The 25,328-nt window shown below is 58.9% G+C and overlaps 1 protein-coding gene across 1 annotated transcript in view; it reads right to left on the bottom strand.

Annotated features, from left to right (window-relative positions):
* The window catches only part of tonsl (tonsoku-like, DNA repair protein), an 83,646-nt gene that overhangs the window by 12,610 nt on the left and 45,708 nt on the right, over window positions 1-25,328 (bottom strand). The window contains exons 13-21 of the mRNA XM_087987699.1: window positions 24,751-24,840; window positions 22,497-22,569; window positions 20,847-21,010; window positions 9,627-9,747; window positions 7,816-8,816; window positions 6,923-7,026; window positions 4,934-5,090; window positions 4,165-4,243; window positions 3,010-3,317 (exon numbers count right to left, since the gene is read on the bottom strand). Coding sequence (XP_087843825.1) covers window positions 3,010-3,317; window positions 4,165-4,243; window positions 4,934-5,090; window positions 6,923-7,026; window positions 7,816-8,816; window positions 9,627-9,747; window positions 20,847-21,010; window positions 22,497-22,569; window positions 24,751-24,840 — 2,097 coding nt within the window. The remainder of the gene's footprint in view (window positions 1-3,009; window positions 3,318-4,164; window positions 4,244-4,933; window positions 5,091-6,922; window positions 7,027-7,815; window positions 8,817-9,626; window positions 9,748-20,846; window positions 21,011-22,496; window positions 22,570-24,750; window positions 24,841-25,328) is intronic.

Below are 25,328 nucleotides of genomic sequence, written 5' to 3'. Positions count from 1 at the left end.
ATGGCTGATCATCCTTAATCAGTATCCTGTTCCTGCCTTATCTCCATAACCCTTGATTCCACTATCCTTGAGAGCTCTATCCAACTCTTTCTTAAATGAAATCCAGAGACTGGGCATCCACTGCCCTCTGGGGCAGACCATTCCACACAGCCACCACTCTCTGGGTGAAGAAGTTTCTCCTCATCTCTGTCCTAAATGGTCTACCCTGTATTTTTAATCTGTGTTCTCTGGTTCGGCACTCACCCATCAGCGGAAACATGTTTCCTGCCTCCAGAGTGTCCAATCCTTTAATAATCTTATATGTCTCAATCAGTTCCCTCTCAGTCTTCTAAACTCAAGGGTATACAAGCCCAGTCGCTCCAGTCTTTCAACATATGATAGTCCCACCATTCCAGGAATTGACCTTGTGAACCTCATCGATTTAAAACAATTAGCAAAAGGTTTACTTTCAGAATGTAATGTTCTCTGGGATGACCTCTCGGGTATAGTTTAAAAACAACAGCAATATGCAAACTACAGAATCAGTGAACATTCTAAGAGGAGGCCATTTGGCCTGCCATGTCTCTGCTAGCTCCCTCCATGAGTAATTCACCTAATGCCAGTCCTCTGCTGTCTGCCCTTGGGCTAGACCATTCGGTTGCTCCTCAGACAATTCTCCAATTCCTGACTGAAAGCCCTTATTGAACTGCCTCTATCACACTCACACAGAGACACACACACAGACAGACAAAGAGACACACACACACACACACTAACACAGACAAACACACACACAGACACACACTAACACAGACAAACACACACACACACAAAGAGAGAGACACACACACAGACAGACACACACAGACACACGCACACACATAGACACACACACACACAGACACAGAGACACACACACACACGAGGCACACACACAGAGACACACACACAGAGACACACACACAGAGACACAGACACACACACACACAAAGAGACACACACACACACAAAGAGACACACACACACTGGGAACACTCCAGGTCCTCACCATTTGTTATGTGAAAAACCCTTTTTCAGTTCTTCACTTCTTTTGCCTGTAACCTTTAACCTGTGCCGTCTGGTTCTTGAAGCTTCCACCAACAGACACATAGAAACAAGGAGCAGGAGTAGGCCATTCAGCCCTTCGAGCCTGCTCCGTCCTTCAGTACGATCACAGCTGATCAAGTTTCTCCCTGTTTATACTGAAATAAAACAAAGAACTGCCAATGCTGGAAATTTTGAAACAAAAACAGGAATTGCTGGACAAACTCAGCAGGTCTGGCCAGTATCTATGGAGAAAAAGCAGAGTTAATGTTTCAGTTCAGTGACACTTCTGAGTTTTTCCAGCAATTTCTGTTTTTGTTTCTCCCTGTCTATTGTCCAGACCCTCATGATTTGGAAGACCTCTCTGAAATCTCTTCTCAACCGCCGTCTCCTCCACGGAACACATTCCCAACTTCTCCAGTCTGTCTGTGTCCCTGAAGCTCCTCATCAGTGGGCCACCCTTGTGAGCCTTTTGCGGCAGCCTCTCCAATACCCTCCCACCCTTAGAGAACAAAGAAAATTTACAGCCCAGGAACAGGCCCTTCAAGTCTGAGCTGATCCAAATCCACTGTCTAAACCTGCCGCCCAATACCTAAGCATTTGTATCCCTCTACTCCCCACCTACTCATGCATCTGTCCAGACACATCTTAAATGAATCTACCGTGCCTGCCCCTACCACCCCTGCTGGCAACGTGTTCCAGACACCCACCACCCTCTGTGTGAAGTACTTGCCACGTGTATCCCCCTTAAACTTTCCACCTCTCACCTTGTAAGTGGGAATCCCTCACCCTGGGAAAAAGCTTGTCTCTATCCACCCTGTCTAAAGAGGATAGATAGATCTTCTGAAGGTTTACAAACAGAGCAGGTGACAGCAGCAACCACCCTCCAGTGCTCTATCAGATTGCACAGAGGACAGGTAGAGAAATAACTTCCATTCAGTCCAGAACAAGGTATCACCACTGACAGGTAGAGAATGGAGGAGGGATTTCTTTACACACAGAGAGTGGAGAGCACGTGCAACTCTGTGAAATACTGATGCATCACATACAGAAGTGAAAGTTTCTTTTTAATTTGCCAATGAGATGGAAGTGTCACTGGCGAGGCCAGAATTTATTGCCCAGTTAGGAGTCAGCCATGTCCCTGTGGGTCTGCAGTCCCACACAAGCGTCTTTAAACAGCACCTGGTGAACCAGCGAGATCATTACACCAACTGACAACAGGCGCAATCAGGATTTTTATGTCAGCCTTTTATGGGATTCAAACCTACGTCCCCACAACATGAAATAAAAACAGAAAGACCTGCAGATGCTGGGAATCAGAAACAAAAGCAGAAGTTGCTGGAAAAGCTCAGCAGGTCTGGCAGCACCTGTGGAGAGAAATCAGAGTTAATGTTTCGGGTGCAGCGACCCTGCCACCAATGCTGCCACTCCTGCTGTGCTTTTCCAACAATTGCTGTTTTTGTCCCCAGCACGTTGACCTGGGTCAGTGAATTAACAGAGTCGAGAGTGTGGTGCTGGTCAGGCAGCATCCGAGGAGCAGGAGACTTGACGTTTCGGGCTAGAGAACTTCATCAGGAGGGCTCTGGTCCAAAACATCGATCCTCCTGCCCCTCGGATGCTGCCTGCCCTGCTGTGCTTTTCCAGCACCACACTCTCAACTCTGATCTCCAGCAGCTGCAGCCCTCACTGTCTCCTCAGTGAATTAACAGTCCAGTGACATTACCAGGCAGTAGGTTGGCGGGTGGTAATTAGTAATTGGTGTAGAGTATGGACACTAGCACATAGCAGTGGGGCTGAATGGCCTGTTTGACTGTGATTCTGTGTCAAACTTCCACGCTTTGCCCCTGTTGCTAGAATCTTCAGATTTCCCTTTCAATGAGACAGGCTGGAGTCTTCCCGGTGAAATGTACTTGCACAGCCAGCACTGACTGAGCAGATGGAACTCACTTGGAAAGGGGTGTCCCTGGAGAGACTGCTGGCCTGACAGAGCGTGCTCAGGCCTTGGTGTGTGATCTGATTGGAGGAGAGGTCCAGCACCCTCAGGTTGGGCATGGTTACCAGGCAGGCCAGCAACTCCCCCATGGTATCGTCACCCAGGCGATTGGCAGACAGGCACAGCTGGTGGGTGGGGGTCTGCAGTTTCAGGGCTCTCAGGATGGGACTCAGGTGCTCCTTGCTCAGCGACAGGCTGGACAGCTGGAAACAGGTCCCGCTCCCCTGGGTCTCACACGCCCTTAACACCAGACCATTAACAGCTAGAGAAAGAGAAGCAGGAATATCCAGGTCAGCAACAACTGGGAACCAGCTCAGAACAATACCAACACAACCCAGTGACAAGGAGAACAGGGAAACCATCACAAAGAACCTCACAGCAATATTCAATCACATACACCAGACACAGAGCGGCTCAGGAAAGGAGACCAAAGGGGGGTTGGTTTGAAGATAGAGGGGTGGGAAAGAGAGAGAGAGAGGGAAGGCGTAAGAGGGAGAGGGAGGGATACACAGAGGGGTCGGGAAGGGATGGGAGGGAGACGGAGGGATACACAGACAGGGGGAAGGGGTAAGAGGGAGAGGGAGGGATACACAGAGAGAGGGGGAAGGGGTAGGAGGGAGAGGGAGGGATACACAGAGAGAGGGGGAAGGGGTAGGAGGGAGAGGGAGGGATACACAGACAGGGGGAAGGGGAAGGAGGGAGAGGGAGGGATACACAGAGAGAGGGGGAAGGGGTAGGAGGGAGAGGGAGGGATACACAGAGAGAGGGGGAAGGGGTAGGAGGGAGAGGGAGGGATACACAGACAGGGGGAAGGGGAAGGAGGGAGAGGGAGGGATACACAGAGAGAGGGGGAAGGGGTAGGAGGGAGAGGGAGGGATACACAGAGAGAGGGGGAAGGGGTAGGAGGGAGAGGGAGGGATACACAGACAGGGGGAAGGGGAAGGAGGGGGAGGGAGGGATACACAGAGAGAGGGGGAGGGGTGGAGGGAGAGGGAGGGATACACAGAGAGAGGGGGGGAAGGGGTAGGAGGGAGAGGGAGGGATACACAGAGCCCTGGGCGCTCATCAATAAATGAGAGCAGTCAGCCTTTTAAGATCTCTCTCCTTACCCAATGACAGACTGTCACAGGCCCTCTTGTATCGCTCAGAGAGTGGAGGCAGGTCCCAGGACACGACCTCAGCCAGGACCTGAGAGATAGAAACGGTGGCAAGGGTCATATTTCCATTCCACGATCAGTTCGCACTCAGTGTCACACAATGCAGAGTGCTGCGAGGCAACAGGACCCGACAGCAGCACTGTCGGTCAGCTTACACCGAGACAAACCTCAGGACAGTGTACAGGGAGCTTTACTCTGTATCTAACCCCATGCTGTCCCTTTCCTGGGACTGTTTGATGGGGGGACAGTGTAGAGAGAGCTTTACTCTGTTTCTAACCCCGTGCTGTCCCTGTCCTGGGAGTGTTTGATGGGGACAGTGTAGAGGGAGCTTTACTCTGTATCTAACCCCGTGCTGTCCCTGTCCTGGGAGTGTTTGATGGGGACAGTGTAGAGGGAGCTTTACTCTGTATCTAACCCCGTGCTGTCCCTGTCATGGGAGTGTTTGATGGGGACAGTGTAGAGGGAGCTTTACTCTGTATCTAACCCCGTGCTGTCCCTGTCATGGGAGTGTTTGATGGGGACAGTGTAGAGGGAGCTTTACTCTGTATCTAACCCCGTGCTGTCCCTGTCCTGGGAGTGTTTCATGGGGACAGTGTAGAGAGAGCTTTACTCTGTATCTAACCCCGTGCTGTCCCTGTCATGGGAGTGTTTGATGGGGACAGTGTAGAGGGAGCTTTACTCTGTATCTAAGCCCGTATTGAGACAGTGGTGCAGGTCGTACCTCCTCATTGCTTTGTAGAACGTGGATGATGGGGTCCTGTGGAGCGAGGAGTGCCCCTTCCTTCTTCAGGGTGAGTCTGGGCCGCAGCCCACACATCTGGTAATGTCGCTGAGTGGCCTGCTCTGCCAACCAAGACACAGTCCGTACTTCAGTGTCACTGTCGGCCGAGGAAAGACAGGTTAAACTCACAACTGGAACTGTGCTGAGATCCAGTATTCTGCTTTGTGTGTTTCAATTCCACGTTGATGAATTGATTGGATATCCCACCAGCTACCATGGTGGGATTTGTCCCCAGAACATTAAACAAAAACAACTGCGGATGCTGGAAATCTGCAACAAAATACAGAAACTCAGCAGGTCTGGCAGTGTCCGTGGAGAGAAAGCAAAACTAATGTTTCTGCTCCAGTGAACTTTCCTCATGGGTTCTGGAGGAGGGTCACTGGATATTAACTCTGTTTTTCTTTCTCCACAGATGCTGCCAGACTTGCAGAGATTCTCCAGCAATTCTCCAGAAGAAGAAGCCCACCTCAAGACAAGTGGGTAAACAGTATGGAAGGCTCTCAAATGATTAACCTGAAGGCTGGAAGGTACCTGAGCCGAAGACGAGATACTATCCCTCTTGGGGAATTGAGAGCAATAAGTGATTGTGAAAGTATCACTGATTATCCTCGGACACCCCTCTGCTTCACCAAAGTCCTTCCAGGAAGGAATTCTGCCATCCTCACCTGGTCAGGCCTACACCGGACTCCAGAACGTGGGTGACGCACATATGCTGCTCCTTGGATGCTGCCTGACCGGCTGTGCTTTTCAAATCCTGCCCTGTGAAATAGCTGAACAGGGCCCTCTGTTCAAGGACAGTCAGGGATGGCCCTTGTGTGTGATGGAAGAATGAAATAAGTCTGGGGAGAGCTGCCCACAGTTCAGGTCTCCGTATCCGGAGCAGGTTAAAGAGGCAAAGAAGGGTTTACGAGAATGACAGCCGAACACAGAGGGTCATCATTGTTGAGAAAGACTCGACAGGCTGGGATTCTGCGTCAGTAAGGAGCTGAGGGATCACTGGGCAGGGGACTTTAGTATTTGAAAGTGGTTTCACAAAGGATTGACCAGTTCAAATGGACAGCAGCTCACCCTCTGAAGCACAACTAGGCAATAATTGGACTTCTTATTGTCACATGTACTGAGTTACAGTGAAAAATATTGTCTTCCATGCTAACCAGACAAATCATACCTCACATAAATACATCAGGGTAATGGAACAGAATACAGAATATAGTGTTACAGCTACAGAGAAGGTGCAGAGAAAGATCAACTCTAATATACGAGAGGTCTGTTCATAAGTCTGATAACAGTGAGGAAAAAAGCTGTTCTTAAATCTATTGGTACATGTTCTCAAACGTTTGTATCTTCTGCCCTGTGGAAGGGGGTGGAAGAGAGTCTAACCAGGCTGGGAGGGGTCTCTGATGATGATGGCTGCTTTCTCGAGGCAGTGGGGAGTGTAGACGGAGTCAATGGGTGGAAGGCTGGTTATCCTGACAGACTGGCCTGGGTTCACACCTCTCTGTAATCTCCTGCGTAGAGCAGTTGCTGTACCAAGCTGTGATCCATCCAGAGAGGTTGCTTTCTGTGGTGCATCGATATAAATCGGTAAGAGCCATTGTGGACACTCCCAGTTTCCTGAGCCTCATGAGGAAGTCGAGGTAGTGGGTGTGCTTTTTTGTTGTAGTGTCGGTGTGGATGGACCAGGATGGATCATTGGGGATCTTTACTCCCAGGAATAAATGCTGGCCCAACCAACAACAATAACATTCCATGAGTTAACAAAATATTCTCCAGATTAATTCCCAGAATTGGAAGTTTTCACCAGGAGATCCATGGGTGCTGATCATTCAAGAGGCATCGGGTTATCAAACTCAGTTGGTCAGTGATATCTCTGTAAAATGACTAGACCTTCCAGCTCCCTTCCCCCTCACTGCCCAGCCTTGAACGTACCTGTGTGCTATTGGAATCAGGAAGACATGATCTTGAACTCTGACCCTCACTCTGATCGATGGAGGAGCTGCTGGGGCAACAGGCGCAAACTGATGAGTTGAAACCTGGAGAGAGAGAGAGCAGGATCAATAGATTACTGAGCACTCAACACCGAGACATGGGGGCAGGGGTTTGTCATCATGTGACCCAGGGGGGAATACCCTATAGGACCGCAGTCTGACCCAGGGGGGCACCCTATAGAGCCACAGTCTCACCCAGGGGGGCACCCTATAGAGCCACAGTCTGACCCAGGGGGCACCCTATAGGGCAGCAGCCTGACCCAGGGGGAGCACCCTATAGGACCACAGTCTGACCCAGGGGGGCACGCTATAGGACGGCAGTCTGACCCAGGGGGCACCCTATAGGGCAGCAGCCTGACCCAGGGGGAGCACCCTTTCGGGCCACAGTCTGACCCAGGGGGGCACGCTATAGGACGGCAGTCTGACCCAGGGGGGCACGCTATAGGACGGCAGTCTGACCCAGGGGGAGCACCCTATAGGTCCACAGCCTGACCCAGGGGGAGCACCCTATAGGGCCACAGCCTGACCTAGGGGGGAAACCCTATAGGGCAGCAGCCTGACCCAGGGGGAGCACCCTATAGGGCCACAGTCTGACCCAGGGGGAGCACCTTCTAGGGCCACAGCCTGACCCTGGGGGTACACCCTATAGGGCAGCAGCCTGACCCAGGGGGAGCACCCTTTAGGGCCACAGTCTGACCCAGAGAGGCACCCTATAGCACCGCAGCCTGACCCAGGGGGGACACCCTATAGGGCCACAGCCTGATCCTACAGGACTGATGGGTCCCTCCGGCTGGTTAGTGTGTGAGGGTGAACATGGAGAGTCCCGGCCATTACCAGTGAGCTGGGGGCTGCTGTGGGCTCGCTGGTTGTACAGGTGACCTGGGAGGTATCCCTCTCAATGTTGCTGCAGATGTTCCCTGTCCTCCTGAGCCCAGTCCTGTCCACTATCTGGGTCATGCGCAGTTGCTTTGACCGTTTCTTCTGCAGAGTGGCCCTTTCGCGGCAAGCAGGCAGCTGTGAGCTCCGACAGAGATCTCCTTCAGTGCTGAGAGCAGGCTCCTCTCGCTCAGGGACACTGCCTGCCTGGCTCTGTTCCCGACGCCTCTTCTTGGCTCGGCTACTGCCCAGATCATCGTCCAGCCAGCTGTCCTCCACGTATTCACTATCCGGGATCAACGCTGACTTTCTGCTAGTGGCTGCCGGATGAACGGGCGGTGCTGCTAAAGTTTGGGATAAAATCCTGGACTTTGCACTCCCTAAATTCCGGATAGCCTGCAGGTAAGTGGATGCCCCGACACTGGGAGCATCGAAATCACATTCCCGCCCCGTCCTGGGCAAATGCCACTCACTCGCCTCCTCCTGACTCGAACCAGAGTTGTTGAGCAGAGCTGGTGTCCAGCCACTGGTGGGTTTGGTCCTTCCTGGGCCAGTGGAAGCCCTCTGACCCATGGCCCTGTGCCGTTTCTTCACTGGTTGGCATCGCTCCACCGGAACGTCCTCATCAGAAGAGTCCTCCTCCCCGAGAGCAGACCAATCCAGCCGACTGCGAGTGGTCATCTGGGTACCGGACCCTGGGGGTTTCCCAGGGCCATCAGATGTACTATCGGCGCTGTGTAACCGTGCACGCAGCAGACTGCTCTGGGTCACAGTAGCTGTGTTCGAATCCAGCCTGCTGCGGCACTGACCTCCCGTGTCCTTGTGCCGAAAGCCTCTCTCTTGTTCCTCAGGAGGAGTGGACACAGAGGCAGTAACACACCCTCCGATTGTCTCCTGTGGCTGTGAACTTTCAGAGTCAAACAGTTCACTCTCTTGAAGGACTTGAACAGGCTGTGAATCTGTCAAGAGGAATTAAATGTTAAAACAATATTTCACTAAAAGGTACAAAGGAAAGCAAATTCTAACGATTATAAAACCAATTGTTAGTAGAGAAAATTAGAACATTCTTTACTCTTTCAAACGGTGAGTAAAGTTCTCTCTATACTATTCCCAGAATAAAGCTCCCTCTACACTGTCCCCATCAAACACTCCCAGGACAGGGACAGCACGGGGTTAGATACAGAGTAAAGCTCCCTCTACACTGTCCCCCCATCAAAAACTCCCAGGACAGGGACAGTACAGGGTTAGATACAGAGTAAAGCTCCCTCTACACTGTCCCCATCAAACACTCCCAGGACAGGGACAGCACAGGGTTACATACAGAGTAAAGCTCCCTCTACACTGTCCCCACCAAACACTCCCAGGACAGGAACAGCACGGGGTGAGAAACAGAGTAAAGTTCCTTCTACACTGTCCCCTCTGAATGTATACAGAGTGTGTTTCAACTTGTGGGAAGGAGCCAAACTCGAGGCGATCCATCCATAAATTGCCATCAGGAAATCCAACTGGGAGTTCAGAAGAAAGGTCTTCGCCAGACAGAGTGAGAATGTGGGCCACCCTCCCACATGTGGGCAAGATGACCAGTCCGTGTGTGTTTCACAGCGAATTGAGTAGAGGCAGATTAAGGTGCAGTTGGAGATGAGCACACAGACCATCGTGGGCTGGATGGGCTGAATGGCCGGCTCCTGAGCTGCCCGGATGGAATGGTCTTCCTCACGTTGCTGGTGAAAGGAGCCTGCAATTACAATGTGCTGGGATTTCCGGCTCACCTCTGGCAGAGCTGCTCGCCAGCAGTTTCTCGATGTGTTTACACTGCTGCTTGGTGTCCTGGTCAAGGTGTTTGCCGTAAGTCTGCCTCCACTCGTGTAGACTGTCCAGGGGGGTGTGCCCCTGAGGATAAAGCAGCAGAACATTCGGTGAGAGACAGACACACCCACTGAGAGCAGCTGGACATCAGGCACGATATAGAGGAACAGCATTTGATTGGGATCAGACTCAAAAAGGCTGGTGCTGGAAAAGCACAGCAGGTCAGGCAACATCCGAGGAGCAGGAGAGTCAATGTTTCAGGCAAAAGCCCTTCCTCAGAATGACAACACAGTCAAAACGTCGACTCTCCTGCTCCTCAGACGCTGCCTGACCTGCTGTGCTTTTCCAGCAGCAATCATTATGACTCAGATCACCAGCATATGCTGTCCTCATTTTCACCTGTTTGATCGTGACCAGTCTGTTGAATTCCTTAATATCCACATCATCTGTAACGTGCAATCTGGAAGAATTATCAGAAAAAACTCCCGAGAATCAGTGCTTGAAGCAAATCACAAAATGATAAATCAGGGGCCATCTACACACCAGCCCCAGCATCGCTGCCCCCCTGTCCCCCACACACCAGCCCCCAGCATCGCTGCCCCCCTGTCCCCACACAACAGCACCCAGCATCGCTGTCCCCCTGTCCCCACACACCAGCCCCAGCATCGCTGTCCCCCTGTTCCCACACACCAGCCCCCAGCATCACTGTCCCCCTGTCCCCCACACACCAGCCCCCAGCATTGCTGTCCCCCTGTTCCCACACACCAGCCCCCAGCATCACTGTCCCCCTGTCCCCACACAACAGCACCCAGCATCGCTGTCCCCCTGTCCCCACACACCAGCCCCAGCATCGCTGCCCCCCTGTCCCCACACACCAGCCCCCAGCATCGCTGCCCCCCTGTCCCCACACACCAACCCCCAGCATCGCTGTCCCCCTGTCCCCCACACACCAGCCCCCATCATCGCTGGCCCCCTGTCCCCACACAACAGCCCCCAGCATCGCTGGCCCCCTGTCCCCCACACACCAGCCCCCAGCATCGCTGGCCCCCTGTCCCCCACACACCAGCCCCCAGCATCGCTGCCCCCCTGTCCCTACACACCAGCCCCCAGCATCGCTGCCCCCCTGTCCCCACACACCAGCCCCCAGCATCGCTGCCCCCCTGTCCCCACACACCAGCCCCCAGCATCGCTGTCCCCCTGTCCCCCACACACCAGCCCCCAGCATTGCTGTCCCCCTGTTCCCACACACCAGCCCCCAGCATCACTGTCCCCCTGTCCCCACACACCAGCCCCCAGCATCGCTGCCCCCCTGTCCCCACACACCAGCCCCCAGCATCGCTGCCCCCCTGTACCCACACACCAGCCCCCAGCATCGCTGTCCCCCTGTCCCCCACACACCAGCCCCCAGCATTGCTGTCCCCCTGTCCCCACACACCAGCCCCACCATCACTGTCCCCCTGTCCCCCACACACCAGCCCCAGCATCACTGTCCCCCTGTCCCCCACACACCAGCCCCCAGCATCACTGTCCCCCTGTCCCCCACACACCAGCCTCCAGCATCGCTGCCCCCCTGTCCCCACACACCAGCACCCAGCATCACTGTCCCCTGTCCCAACACACCAGCCCCCAGCATCGCTGCCCCCCTGTCCCCACACACCAGCTCCCAGCATCACTGTCCCCCTGTGCCCCACACACCAGCCCCCAGCATCGCTGTCCCCCTGTCCCCACACACCAGCCCCCAGCATCGCTGCCCCCCTGTCCCCACACACCAGCCCCCAGCATCGCTGTCCCCCTGTGCCCCACACACCAGCTCCCAGCATCACTGTCCCCCTGTGCCCCACACACCAGCCCCCAGCATCGCTGTCCCCCTGTCCCCCACACACCAGCCCCAGCATCGCTGTGACCCTGTCCCCACACACCAGCACCCAGCATCACTGTCCCCTGTCCCAACACACCAGCCCCCAGCATCGCTGCTCCCCTGTCCCAACACACCAGCCCCCAGCATCACTGTCCCCCTGCCCCCACACACCTGCCCCCAGCATTGCTGCCCCCCTGTCCCCACACACCAGCTCCCAGCATCACTGTCCCCCTGTGCCCCACACACCAGCCCCCAGCATCGCTGTCCCCCTGTCCCCACACACCAGCCCCCAGCATCGCTGCCCCCCTGTCCCCCACACACCAGCCCCAGCATCGCTGTGACCCTGTCCCCACACACCAGCCCCCAGCATCACTGTCCCCCTGTCCCCACACACCAGCCCCCAGCATCGCTGCCCCCCTGTCCCCCACACACCAGCCCCAGCATCGCTGTGACCCTGTCCCCACACACCAGCACCCAGCATCACTGTCCCCTGTCCCATCACACCAGCCCCCAGCATCGCTGCTCCCCTGTCCCCACACACCAGCCCCCAGCATCGCTGTCCCCCTGTCCCCCACACACCAGCCCCCAGCATCACTGTCCCCCTGTCCCCACACACCAGCCCCCAGCATCACTGTCCCCCTGTCCCCCACACACCAGCCTCCAGCATCGCTGCCCCCCTGTCCCCACACACCAGCACCCAGCATCACTGTCCCCTGTCCCAACACACCAGCCCCCAGCATCGCTGCCCCCCTGTCCCCACACACCAGCTCCCAGCATCACTGTCCCCCTGTGCCCCACACACCAGCCCCCAGCATCGCTGTCCCCCTGTCCCCACACACCAGCCCCCAGCATCGCTGCCCCCCTGTCCCCCACACACCAGCCCCAGCATCGCTGTGACCCTGTCCCCACACACCAGCACACAGCATCACTGTCCCCTGTCCCAACACACCAGCCCCCAGCATCGCTGCTCCCCTGTCCCAACACACCAGCCCCCAGCATCACTGTCCCCCTGCCCCCACACACCTGCCCCCAGCATTGCTGCCCCCCTGTCCCCACACACCAGCTCCCAGCATCACTGTCCCCCTGTGCCCCACCCACCAGCCCCCAGCATCGCTGTCCCCCTGTCCCCACACACCAGCCCCCAGCATCGCTGCCCCCCTGTCCCCCACACCCCAGCCCCAGCATCGCTGTGACCCTGTCCCCACACACCAGCCCCCAGCATCACTGTCCCCCTGTCCCCACACACCAGCCCCCAGCATCGCTGCCCCCCTGTCCCCCACACACCAGCCCCAGCATCGCTGTGACCCTGTCCCCACACACCAGCACCCAGCATCACTGTCCCCTGTCCCAACACACCAGCCCCCAGCATCGCTGCTCCCCTGTCCCCACACACCAGCCCCCAGCATCGCTGTCCCCCTGTCCCCCACACACCAGCCCCCAGCATTGCTGTCGCCCTGTCCCCACACACCAGCCCCAGCATCACTGTCCCCCTGTCCCCCACACACCAGCCCCCAGCATCACTGTCCCCCTGTCCCCACACACCAGCCCCCAGCATCACTGTCCCCCTGTCCCCCACACACCAGCCTCCAGCATCGCTGCCCCCCTGTCCCCACACACCAGCACCCAGCATCACTGTCCCCTGTCCCAACACACCAGCCCCCAGCATCGCTGCCCCCCTGTCCCCACACACCAGCTCCCAGCATCACTGTCCCCCTGTGCCCCACACACCAGCCCCCAGCATCGCTGTCCCCCTGTCCCCACACACCAGCCCCCAGCATCGCTGCCCCCCTGTCCCCCACACACCAGCCCCAGCATCGCTGTGACCCTGTCCCCACACACCAGCACCCAGCATCACTGTCCCCTGTCCCAAAACACCAGCCCCCAGCATCGCTGCTCCCCTGTCCCAACACACCTGCCCCCAGCATCACTGTCCCCCTGCCCCCACACACCTGCCCCCAGCATCACTGTCCCCCTGTGGCCCACACACCAGCCCCCAGCATCGCTGTCCCCCTGTCCCCACACACCAGCCCCAGCATCACTGTCCCCCTGTCCCCCACACACCAGCCCCAGCATCACTGTCCCCCTGTCCCCCACACACCAGCCCCAGCATCGCTGTCCCCCTGTCCCCCACACACCAGCCCCCAGCATTGCTGTCCCCGTCCCCACACACCAGCCCCCAGCATCGCTGTCCCCCTGTCCCCACACACCAGCCCCAGCATCACTGTCCCCCTGTCCCCTCACACCAGCCTCCAGCATCGCTGTCCCCCTGTCCCCACACACCAGCCCCCAGCATCGCTGGCCCCCTGTCCCCCACACACCAGCCCCCAGCATCGCTGCCCCCCTGTCCCCACACACCAGCCCCAGCATCGCTGCCCCCCTGTCCCCACACACCAGCCCCCAGCATCGCTGTCCCCCTGTCCCCCACACACCAGCCCCCAGCATCGCTGGCCCCCTGTCCCCACACAACAGCCCCCAGCATCGCTGGCCCCGTCCCCCACACACCAGCCCCCAGCATCGCTGGCCCCCTGTCCCCCACACACCAGCCCCCAGCATCGCTGTCCCCCTGTCCCCCACACACCAGCCCCCAGCATCGCTGGCCCCCTGTCCCCACACAACAGCCCCCAGCATCGCTGGCCCCCTGTCCCCCACACACCAGCCCCCAGCATCGCTGGCCCCCTGTCCCCCACACACCAGCCCCCAGCATCGCTGGCCCCCTGTCCCCCACACACCAGCCCCCAGCATCGCTGGCCCCCTGTCCCCCACACACCAGCCCCCAGCATCGCTGCCCCCCTGTCCCTACACACCAGCCCCCAGCATCGCTGCCCCCCTGTCCCCACACACCAGCCCCCAGCATCGCTGCCCTCCTGTCCCCACACACCAGCCCCCAGCATCGCTGTCCCCCTGTCCCCCACACACCAGCCCCCAGCATTGCTGTCCCCCTGTCCCCACACCCCAGCCCCAGCATCACTGTCCCCCTGTCCCCACACACCAGCCCCCAGCATCGCTGTCCCCCTGTCCCCTCACACCAGCCCCCAGCATCACTGTCCACCTGTCCCCTCACACCAGCCTCCAGCATCGCTGTCCCCCTGTTCCCACACACCAGCCCCAGCATCACTGTCCCCCTGTCCCCTCACACCAGCCTCCAGCATCGCTGTCCCCCTGTCCCCACACACCAGCCCCCAGCATCGCTGTCCCCCTGTCCCCACACACCAGCCCCCAGCATCGCTGGCCCCCTGTCCCCACACACCAGCCCCCAGCATCGCTGCCCCACTGTCCCCACACACCAGCCCCCAGCATCGCTGCCCCACTGTCCCCCACACACCAGCCTCCAGCATCGCTGCCCCACTGTCCCCACACACCAGCCCCCAGCAACGCTGTCCCCCTGTCCCCCACACACCAGCCTCCAGCATCGCTGCCCCCCTGTCCCCACACACCAGCACCCAGCATCGCTGCTCCCCTGTCCCAACACACCAGCCCCCAGCATCACTGTCCCCCTGCCCCCACACACCTGCCCCCAGCATCACTGTCCCCCTGTGCCCCACACACCAGCCCCCAGCATCGCTGTCCCCCTGTCCCCACACACCAGCCCCCAGCATAGCAGCCGCCCTGTCCCCACACAACAGCTCCCAGCATCACTGTTGCCCTGTCCCCACACACCAGCCCCCAGCATCGCTGTCCCCCTGTCCCCACACACCAGCCCCCAGCATAGCAGCCGCCCTGTCCCCACACAACAGCTCCCAGCATCACTGTTGCCCTGTCCCCACACACCAGCCCCCAGCATCGCTGTCCCCCTGTCCCCACACAACAGCTCCCAGCATCACTGTTGCCCTGTCCCCACACACCAGCTCCCAGCATCACTGTCCCCCTGTCCCCACACACCAGCTCCCAGCATCACTGTCCCCCTGTTCCCTCACACCAGCCCCCAGCATCGCTGTCCCCCTGTCCGCACACACCAGCCCCCAGCATCACTGTCCCCCTGTCCCCACACACCAGCCCCCATCATCACTGTCCCCCTGTTCCCTCACACCAGCCCCCAGCATCGCTGTCCCCCTGTCCCCACACTCCAGCCCCCAGCATCGTTGTCCCCCTGCCCCCACACACCAGCCCCCAGCATCGCTGTCCCCCTGTCCCCACACACACCAGCCCCCAGCATCGCTGTCCCCCTGTCCCCACACTTCAGCCCCCAGCATTGTTGTCCCCCTGCCCCCACACACCAGCCCCCAGCATCGCTGTCCCCCTGTCCCCACACTCCAGCCCCCAGCATCGTTGTCCCCCTGCCCCCACACACCAGCCCCCAGCATCGCTGTCCCCCTGTCCCCCCACACACCAGCCCCCAGCATCGCTGTCCCCCTGTCCCCACACTCCAGCCCCCAGCATCACTGTCCCCCTGTTCCCTCACACCAGCCCCCAGCATCACTGTCCCCCTGTCCCCTCACACCAGCCCCAGCATCGCTGCCCCCCTGTCCCCACACACCAGCCCCCAGCAACGCTGTCCCTCTGTCCCCCACACACCAGCCCCCAGCATCGCTGTCCCCCTGTCCCCCCACACACCAGCCCCCAGCATCGCTGTCCCCCTGTCCCCACACTCCAGCCCCCAGCATCACTGTCCCCCTGTTCCCTCACACCAGCCCCCAGCATCGCTGTCCCCCTGTCCCCACACACCAGCCCCAGCATCGCTGCCCCCCTGTCCCCACACACCAGCCCCCAGCAACGCTGTCCCTCTGTCCCCCACACACCAGCCCCCAGCATCGCTGTCCCCCTGTCCCCCACACACCAGCCCCCAGCATCGCTGGCCCCCTGTCCCCACACAACAGCCCCCAGCATCGCTGGCCCCCTGTCCCCCACACACCAGCCCCCAGCATCGCTGGCCCCCTGTCCCCCACACACCAGCCCCCAGCATCGCTGGCCCCCTGTCCCCCACACACCAGCCCCCAGCATCGCTGCCCCCCTGTCCCTACACACCAGCCCCCAGCATCGCTGCCCCCCTGTCCCCACACACCAGCCCCCAGCATCGCTGCCCCCCTGTCCCCACACACCAGCCCCCAGCATCGCTGTCCCCCTGTCCCCCACACACCAGCCCCCAGCATTGCTGTCCCCCTGTCCCCACACACCAGCCCCAGCATCACTGTCCCCACACACCAGCCCCCAGCATCGCTGTCCCCCTGTCCCCTCACACCAGCCCCCAGCATCGCTGTCCCCCTGTCCCCACACACCAGCCCCCAGCATCGCTGTCCCCCTGTCCCCTCACACCAGCCCCCAGCATCGCTGTCCCCCTGTCCCCACACACCAGCCCCAGCATCACTGTCCCCCTGTCCCCACACACCAGCCCCCAGCATCGCTGTCCCCCTGTCCCCTCACACCAGCCCCCAGCATTGCTGTCCCCCTGTCCCCACACACCAGCCCCAGCATCACTGTCCCCCTGTCCCCTCACACCAGCCTCCAGCATCGCTGTCCCCCTGTCCCCACACACCAGCCCCAGCATCACTGTCCCCCTGTTCCCTCACACCAGCCCCCAGCATCGTTGTCCCCCTGTCCCCTCACACCAGCCTCCAGCATCGCTGTCCCCCTGTCCCCACACACCAGCCCCCAGCATCGCTGTCCCCCTGTCCCCACACACCAGCCCCCAGCATCGCTGCCCCCCTGTCCCCACACACCAGCCCCCAGCATCGCTGCCCCCCTGTCCCCTCACACCAGCCCCCAGCATCGCTGTCCCCCTGTCCCCCACACACCAGCCCCCAGCATTGCTGTCCCCCTGTCCCCACACACCAGCCCCAGCATCACTGTCCCCCTGTCCCCACACACCAGCCCCCAGCATCGCTGTCCCCCTGTCCCCTCACACCAGCCCCCAGCATCACTGTCCCCCTGTCCCCTCACACCAGCCTCCAGCATCGCTGTCCCCCTGTCCCCACACACCAGCCCCAGCATCACTGTCCCCCTGTCCCCTCACACCAGCCTCCAGCATCGCTGTCCCCCTGTCCCCACACACCAGCCCCCAGCATCGCTGTCCCCCTGTCCCCACACACCAGCCCCCAGCATCGCTGGCCCCCTGTCCCCACACACCAGCCCCCAGCATCGCTGGCCCCCTGTCCCCCACACACCAGCCTCCAGCATCACTGTCCCCCTGTCCCCTCACACCAGCCCCCAGCATCGCTACCCCCCTGTCCCCCACACACCAGCCTCCAGCATCGCTGCCCCACTGTCCCCACACACCAGCCCCCAGCAACGCTGTCCCCCTGTCCCCCACACACCAGCCTCCAGCATCGCTGCCCCCCTGTCCCCACACACCAGCACCCAGCATCGCTGCTCCCCTGTCCCAACACACCAGCCCCCAGCATCACTGTCCCCCTGCCCCCACACACCTGCCCCCAGCATCACTGTCCCCCTGTGCCCCACACACCAGCCCCCAGCATCGCTGTCCCCCTGTCCCCACACACCAGCCCCCAGCATAGCAGCCGCCCTGTCCCCACACAACAGCCCCCAGCATCACTGTTGCCCTGTCCCCACACACCAGCCCCCAGCATCACAGACCCCCTGTCCCCACACACTAGCCCCCATCATCACTGTCCCCCTGACCCCTCACTCCAGCCCCCAGCATCACTGTCCCCCTGTCCCCACACACCAGCCTCCAGCATCGCTGTCCCCCTGTTCCCCACACATCAGCCCCCAGCATCACTGAACCCCTGTACCCACACACCATCTCCCAGCATCGCTGCCCCCCTGTCCCCCACACACCAACCCCCCAGCATCACTGAACCCCTGTACCCACACACCAGCCCCCAGCATCGCTGCCCCCCTGTCCCCACACACCAGCCCCCAGCATCGCTGTCCCCCTGCCCCCACACATCAGCTCCCAGCATCGCTGTCCCCCTGTCCCCTCACACCAGCCCCCAGCATCACTGTCCCCCGTCCCCACACACCATCTCCCAGCATCGCTGTCCCCGTCTCCACACACCAGCCCCCAGCATCGCTGTTCCCCTTGGCCCACACACCAGCCCCCAGCATCACAGTCCCCCTGTCCCCACACATCAGCTCCCAGCATCGCTGTCCCCCTGTCCCCACACACCAGCCCCCAGCATCACTGTCCCCCTGTCCTCTCACACCAGCCCCCAGCATCACTGTCCCCCTGTCCCCACACACCAGCCCCCAGCATCGCTGTCCCCCTTGGCCCACACACCAGCCCCCAGCATCGCTGCCCCCCTGTCCCCACACATCAGCTCCCAGCATCGCTGTCCCCCTGTCCCCACACACCAGCCCCCAGCATCACTGTCCCCCTGTCCTCTCACACCAGCCCCCAGCATCACTGTCCCCCTGTCCCCTCACACCAGCCCCCAGCGTCACTGTCCCCCTGTCCCCACACACCAGCCCCCTGCATCACTGTCCCCCTGTCCCCACACACCAGCCCCCAGCATCACTGTCCCCCTGTCCCCCACACACCATCTCCCAGCATCACTGTCCCCCTGACCTCCACACACCAGCCCCCAGCATCATTGTTCCCCTGTCCCCACGCACCAGCCCCCAGAATCACTGTCTCCCTGGGCCCACACACAATCTCCCAGCATCGCTGTCCCCCTGTCCCCACACACCAGCCCCCAGCATAGCAGCCCCCCTGTCCCCACACACCATCTCCCAGCATCACAGTCCCCCTTGGCCCACACACCAGCCCCCAGCATCACAATCCCCCTGTCCCCTCACACCAGCCCCCAGCATCGCTGTCCCCCTGTCCCCACACACCAGCCCCCAGCATCACTGTCCCCCGTCCCCACACACCATCTCCCAGCATCGCTGTCCCCGTCTCCACACACCAGCCCCCAGCATAGCAGCCACCCTGTCCCCACTCAACCAGCTCCCAGCATCGCTGTCCCCCTATGCCCACACACCAGCCCCCATCATCACTGTCCCCCTGTCCCCTCACTCCAGCCCCCAGCATCACTGTCCCCCTGTCCCCACACACCAGCTCCCAGCATCACTGTCCCCCTGTCCCCACACACCAGCTCCCAGCATCACTGTCCCCCTGTCCCCACACACCAGCCCCCAGCATCACTGTCCCCCTGCCCCCACACACCAGCCCCCAGCATCACTGTCCCCCTGTCCCCACACACCAGCTCCCAGCATCACTGTCCCCCTGTCCCCACACACCAGCCCCCAGCATCACTGTCCCCCTGTTCCCTCACACCAGCCCCCAGCATCACTGTCCCCCTGTCCCCACACACCAGCTCCCAGCATCACTGTCCCCCTGTCCCCACACACCAGCCCCCAGCATCACTGTCCCCCTGTTCCCTCACACCAGCCCCCAGCATCGCTGTCCCCCTGTCCCCCCACACACCAGCCCCCAGCATCGCTGTCCCCCTGTCCCCCCACACACCAGCCCCCAGCATCGCTGTCCCCCTGTCCCCACACACCAGCCCCCAGCATCACTGTCCCCCTGTTCCCACACACCAGCCCCCAGCATCGCTGTCCCCCTGTCCCCCCACACACCAGCCCCCAGCATCGCTGTCCCCCTGTCCCCACACACCAGCCCCCAGCATCACTGTCCCCCTGTTCCCACACACCAGCCCCCAGCATCGCTGTCCCCCTGTCCCCCCACACACCAGCCCCCAGCATCGCTGTCCCCCTGTCCCCACACACCAGCCCCCAGCATCACTGTCCCCCTGTTCCCACACACCAGCCCCCAGCATCGCTGTCCCCCTGTCCCCACACACCTGCCCCCAGCATCGCTGTCCCCCTGTCCCCACACTCCAGCCCCCAGCATTGCTGTCCCCCTGTCCCCTCACACCAGCTCCCAGCATCACTGTCCCCCTGTCCCCACACACCAGCCCCCAGCATTGCTGTCCCCGTCCCCACACACCACCTCCCAGCATCACTGTCCCCCTGTCCCCACACACCAGCCCCCAGCATCGCTGTCCCCCTGTCCGCACACACCAGCCCCCAGCATCGCTGTCCCCCTGTCCCCACACTCCAGCCCCCAGCATCGTTGTCCCCCTGCCCCCACACACCAGCCCCCAGCATCGCTGTCCCCCTGCCCCCTCACACCAGCCCCCAGCATCGCTGTCCCCCTGTTCCCACACACCAGCCCCCAGCATCGCTGTCCCCCTGTTCCCACACACCAGCCCCCAGCATCGCTGTCCCCCTGCCCCCACACACCAGCCCCCAGCATCGCTGTCCCCCTGTCCCCTCACACCAGCCCCCAGCATCGCTGTCCCCCTGTTCCCACACACCAGCCCCCAGCATCGCTGTCCCCCTGTTCCCACACACCAGCCCCCAGCATCGCTGTCCCCCTGTCCCCACACACCAGCCCCTTGGTCTCCCACCTGATCCAGGTCCCTACCTTGGCGTTCTGCATCGTCACTGATGCTCCCTTTCGAATGAGCAGTTCAGCCACCTGGAAGTTTCCGCACGTGATAGCATCGTGAAGGGGCGTGATCCCCTCACAGTATGGCCCTCCGGGATCATTCACATTCACCGGGTGATCCAACAGGAAGCGCACAATCTCTGGGGGAAATAATGGCTGTGGTTTAATAGCCGAGGGAGCTGGCTCAGTGCCCAGCTGTCATTCCTATCCCCAATGGGCGGGATTCACAGCTCCTCATTATATCGAAACCTCATAGCTGGGCACAGCAGCTCAGCCTGATGGGCAGTGAGGTGGGGGAGGGGAGCGGGGGGGGGCACTGAGGGAGGGAGCGATGATAAGCATCACACCAGCTACTGGACTCTCTCCCTTGATCACTATAATGGGCCAGGGTGAAGCATTCCAAGCAGCTCAAATGACCCCTATTTTCTCAACAAAAACATGTCACAGCATCATGCACAGATGACAGATCCCTGGGACATAGGCCCTTCGGCCCCTCCAGCCTGCTCTGCCTTTCTCTAAGGTTGTGGTTGATCTGATTGTGTTTTGAATCCAACCCTGCCATCTACACTCCCTCCCAGCCCCACTAACCTGTGATTCTCTGACCGAAACAACACGCTAGCCACCTCCGCCATTAAAATAGTCAACAACCCCCACCTCCCCCGGTTTCTGGGGCAGGGAGTCAGAAAGGCTGACAGTCCTTACAAAGAGAACGAATTCCTATCTGCCCTGAAAAGGCAGCCCCTGGTTCTAAAACACTGTGCCCAGTTCTGAACTCACTCACAAGGTATAACACCCCTTTCCACGTCTACCTCGTTAGGACCATTCAGGATCTTGTATACGTCAAGGGGTTATACTTTAGGCCAAGCGGTATCTGGACTGTACATCCAGAGACGCAGGTAATGTTCTGGGGACTGGGGTTCAACCCCTGGCACAGCAGGTGGTGGAATGGGAATTCAATAAAAGTCCAGAATTAAGAATCTAATGATGACCATGAATCCACTGTCAATTGTTGGGAAATCAACTCAACCAGGTCATTAATGCTCTTCAGGGGAGGAAAATGCCCTCCTTAAAAACAAAACTGAAAGAATCACAGATGCTGTAAATCAGAAACAAAAACTGAAACTGCTGGAAAAGCTCAGCAGGTCTGGCAGCATCTGTGCAGAGAAATCAGAGTTAATGTTTCAGCTCAGGTTACCCTTCCTCAGGACTGTTCTCTGAGGAAGGGTCACCAGTCCCAAAACATTAACAGCTGTCCTTACCTGGTCTGGCCTACACGTGACTCCAGACCCGTGTCTGAGTTTTAACTGCCCCCTGACATGACTGATCAAGCAATTAAGGACAGGAAACAAACGCTGGCCTTGCCAGTGACACACACAGCCTGTGAAAGGATAAAGGAAAATTGTTTGCTGCTGGGTCTGTCTCCTCTCACCGTCCTGCTGCCTGGGGACAAACATCCCCCTCACCACAAAGACTGAAATCTTCTGTTTCTACCTGGCTACAAGAGGCTGTGTGTGTGGGAGCATAGCGGGAGGGAGAGGGAGGGAGCCAGGAGTGTGATCGGGGTGGGGAAGGGGAGTACTGGGAGCTGGGGGTATGATGACCGAGCTGCTGGGAATGAAGACTCACCCAGGTGGCCATGATTACAGGCTTCGTGTAATGGCGTCCAGCCGCAGTAATCTCTGGGATTCAGGGGGTGACCCTGAAACAACAGCAAACCAATCGACAGATCAACATGAGGCAGAAGGCACCGTGAAATAACAGACTGTTTAGGGAAACCACATCTCGATCACTGGCCACGCAAACGATCGACAAAATGGTACAGCTCAGAATATTCTAGAATTCTCATGGAGCGGAGCATCATATCAGGCTAACTGGCAGAAAAGGTACTTCATTCCCCTGGAGAAAGATGGAAACCTCCCGATGCAGGCTCCCAGGCTGATGTTCCTAAACTGATGGGACAATGTACCCTCTTAGCCAGGGGCCTGTCCAGTGCACCCTAAAGATCCACAAAGGGTGGCACGGTGGCTCAGTGGTTAGCACTGCTACCTCACAGCTCCAGGTGCAATTCCAGCCTCGGGCGACTGTCTGGGTGGAGTTTGCCCACATTCTCCCTGTGTCTGCGTGGGTTTCCTCCCACAGTCCAAAGGTGTGCAGGTTAGGTGGATTGGCCATGCTAAATTGACCACAGTGTGCAGGCTAGGTGGGGTTAGCCATGGGGAATGCAGGGATTAGGGTTGGGTCTGGGTGGGATGCTCTTTGGGGGGGGGGGGGTCAGTATGGACTCAATGGGCCGAATGGCCTGTCCCCACACTGTGGGGAAGACCGTGAGAGGTGACATGTAGAGATCACCGCCCTACATTCATTGGTCAGAACTACTTGACAAAGTGATTGACTCAGTTTAAACCAGTAGCTACAGATAAACTTCCTTCACGTCACTTTCTGACAATCATCTGAAGGAGAAAGAAAAGGGGTGTGGGTTAAAAAAGGTGGGGAAGACCCACTTTTATTGTTCATTGCTAGAACAGTGTGTCTTGTTCAGGCCATTCCAGAGGTCAGTTAAGAGTCAGCCACATTGCTGTGGGTCTGGAGTCACGTGTAGGCCAGACCAGGGAAGGATGGCAGTTTCCTTCCCTAAAGGACATTAGTGACCCAGATGAATATTTACTGCCAGGATCATCATTTCAGACTTTTATTGAATTTGAATTCCATAGTTGGGGGATTCGATGCCATATATCCCCAGAGGATTAGGCTGGGCTGCTGGGTGGACAGTATCAGTGAAGACAGCATCTCTCACCTCACGCGCTTTTCCAATTTGTTTAATTTACACCGATGTAAGACGATTGCTCGTTAATAAGCTACCTTTAAATCTTGGAGAGATTTTTAAATCACCCTCTGATTTCTTTGGGACCTGCTGTCAGAGGGTTAAACAGAGGGCCTGAGTGAGTGCTAACTGATGTGGTGTGACGCAGTGTGCTGACTACAGGAAGCTGCAAAGGGGAAGGAGAATTCATGGAAACGCCAAGGCTACCCGACACAAAGCCTCTGGGACTAGTCGTCCTCTCCACTCACTGGCTATTCGACCAGGCTTACCCAGGTCAGAGCGAATCACGTACAGACAGGAAACAACCTCCTCCCACTGAACGGCTACTGGGGACCAAGAGGGCAGTGTGGGAGGGGGGAGATTGAACACTTCCCCACCCGGATCAACGTGCAGTGAGGGGCTGCCGTCTGGAACGGGGGTAGAGTCGAGGAGGAACGATGGGGGTGTCAGGGAGGAGTCAGTAACGGTGGGCAACAGGGAAATGGAGGAGTGAGAGGAGGATAGCAGACGGACAGAGGGGAGGAAAAGGGGTGGCACGGTGGCTCAGTGGTGAGCACTGCTGCCTCACAGTGCCAGGGACCTGGGTTCAATTCCAACCTCCCACAATCCAAAGATGTGCAGGTCAGGGTGACCTGGCTGTGCTAAGTTGCCCATAGTGTTCAGGGATGTGTAGGTAAGGTGCATTAGTCAGGGGTAAACATAAGGTAGGGGTATGGGTCTGGGTGGGATACTCTTCAGAGGGTCGGTGGGGACTTGTTGGGCCGAAGGGCCTGTTTCCACACTGTAGGGATTCTATGATTCAGATTCAGCAGTAACTTTCAGAAGGAAATGAGACCAATACAAACAGGCAAGGCTCTCACAGGGTGGAGGCGAGGATTGAGTTGGAGTAGACTGGTGACTCTGAGGAACAATCCGAGAGCAGGCCGTGGCCCAGTCAGGACCTATCTCAGCCGGCAGCCAGAGTACTGGACAAGTCAACACTCAGCCATTGAAGTGGGCACAGTGAAACTACATCCAGCAGAGGGGAAAAGGCTGGAGATCAGCAAGCAAGTACCTTACCTTCTCCACCAGACACTGCACGTGTTTCAGGTTCCCCTCGATGCAGGCGCGATGTAACACGGTCTCCCCTTTCTCATTCCGCCGGTTCCACTGCAGGGACACAAGGAGACATCCCGGTCAGAGCCCAGACACCACAGGGATACATCCCAGTCAGAGCCCAATCCCAACGGGGATACATCCCAGTCAGAGCCCAGGCCCCACAGGGATACATCCCAGTCAGAGCCCAGTCCCCACAGGGAGACATCCCGGTCAGAGCCCAGTCCCCACAGGGATACATCCCAGTCAGAGCCCAGTCCCCACAGGGAGACATCCCAGTCAGAGCCCAGTCCCCACAGGGATACATCCCAGTCAGAGCCAAGTTCCCACAGGGATACATCCCTGTCAGAGCACAGTCCCCACAGGGATACATCCCTGTCAGAGCCCAGTTCCCACAGGGATACATCCCTGTCAGAGCCCAGTTCCCACAGGGATACATCCCAGTCAGAGCCCAGTCCCCACGGGGATACATCCCAGTCAGAGCCCAGGCCCCACAGGGATACATCCCGGTCAGAGCCCAGTTCCCACAGGGATACATCCCT

This window comes from Chiloscyllium plagiosum, unplaced genomic scaffold, assembly GCF_037043375.1.
Source record: "Chiloscyllium plagiosum isolate Xiang-an unplaced genomic scaffold, Cpla_swu_hap1 HiC_scaffold_5, whole genome shotgun sequence".
Classification (NCBI taxonomy): domain Eukaryota; kingdom Metazoa; phylum Chordata; class Chondrichthyes; order Orectolobiformes; family Hemiscylliidae; genus Chiloscyllium; species Chiloscyllium plagiosum.
Note: the sequence above shows the minus strand (reverse complement) of the source record. Positions and strands in the feature narration are given on the sequence as shown.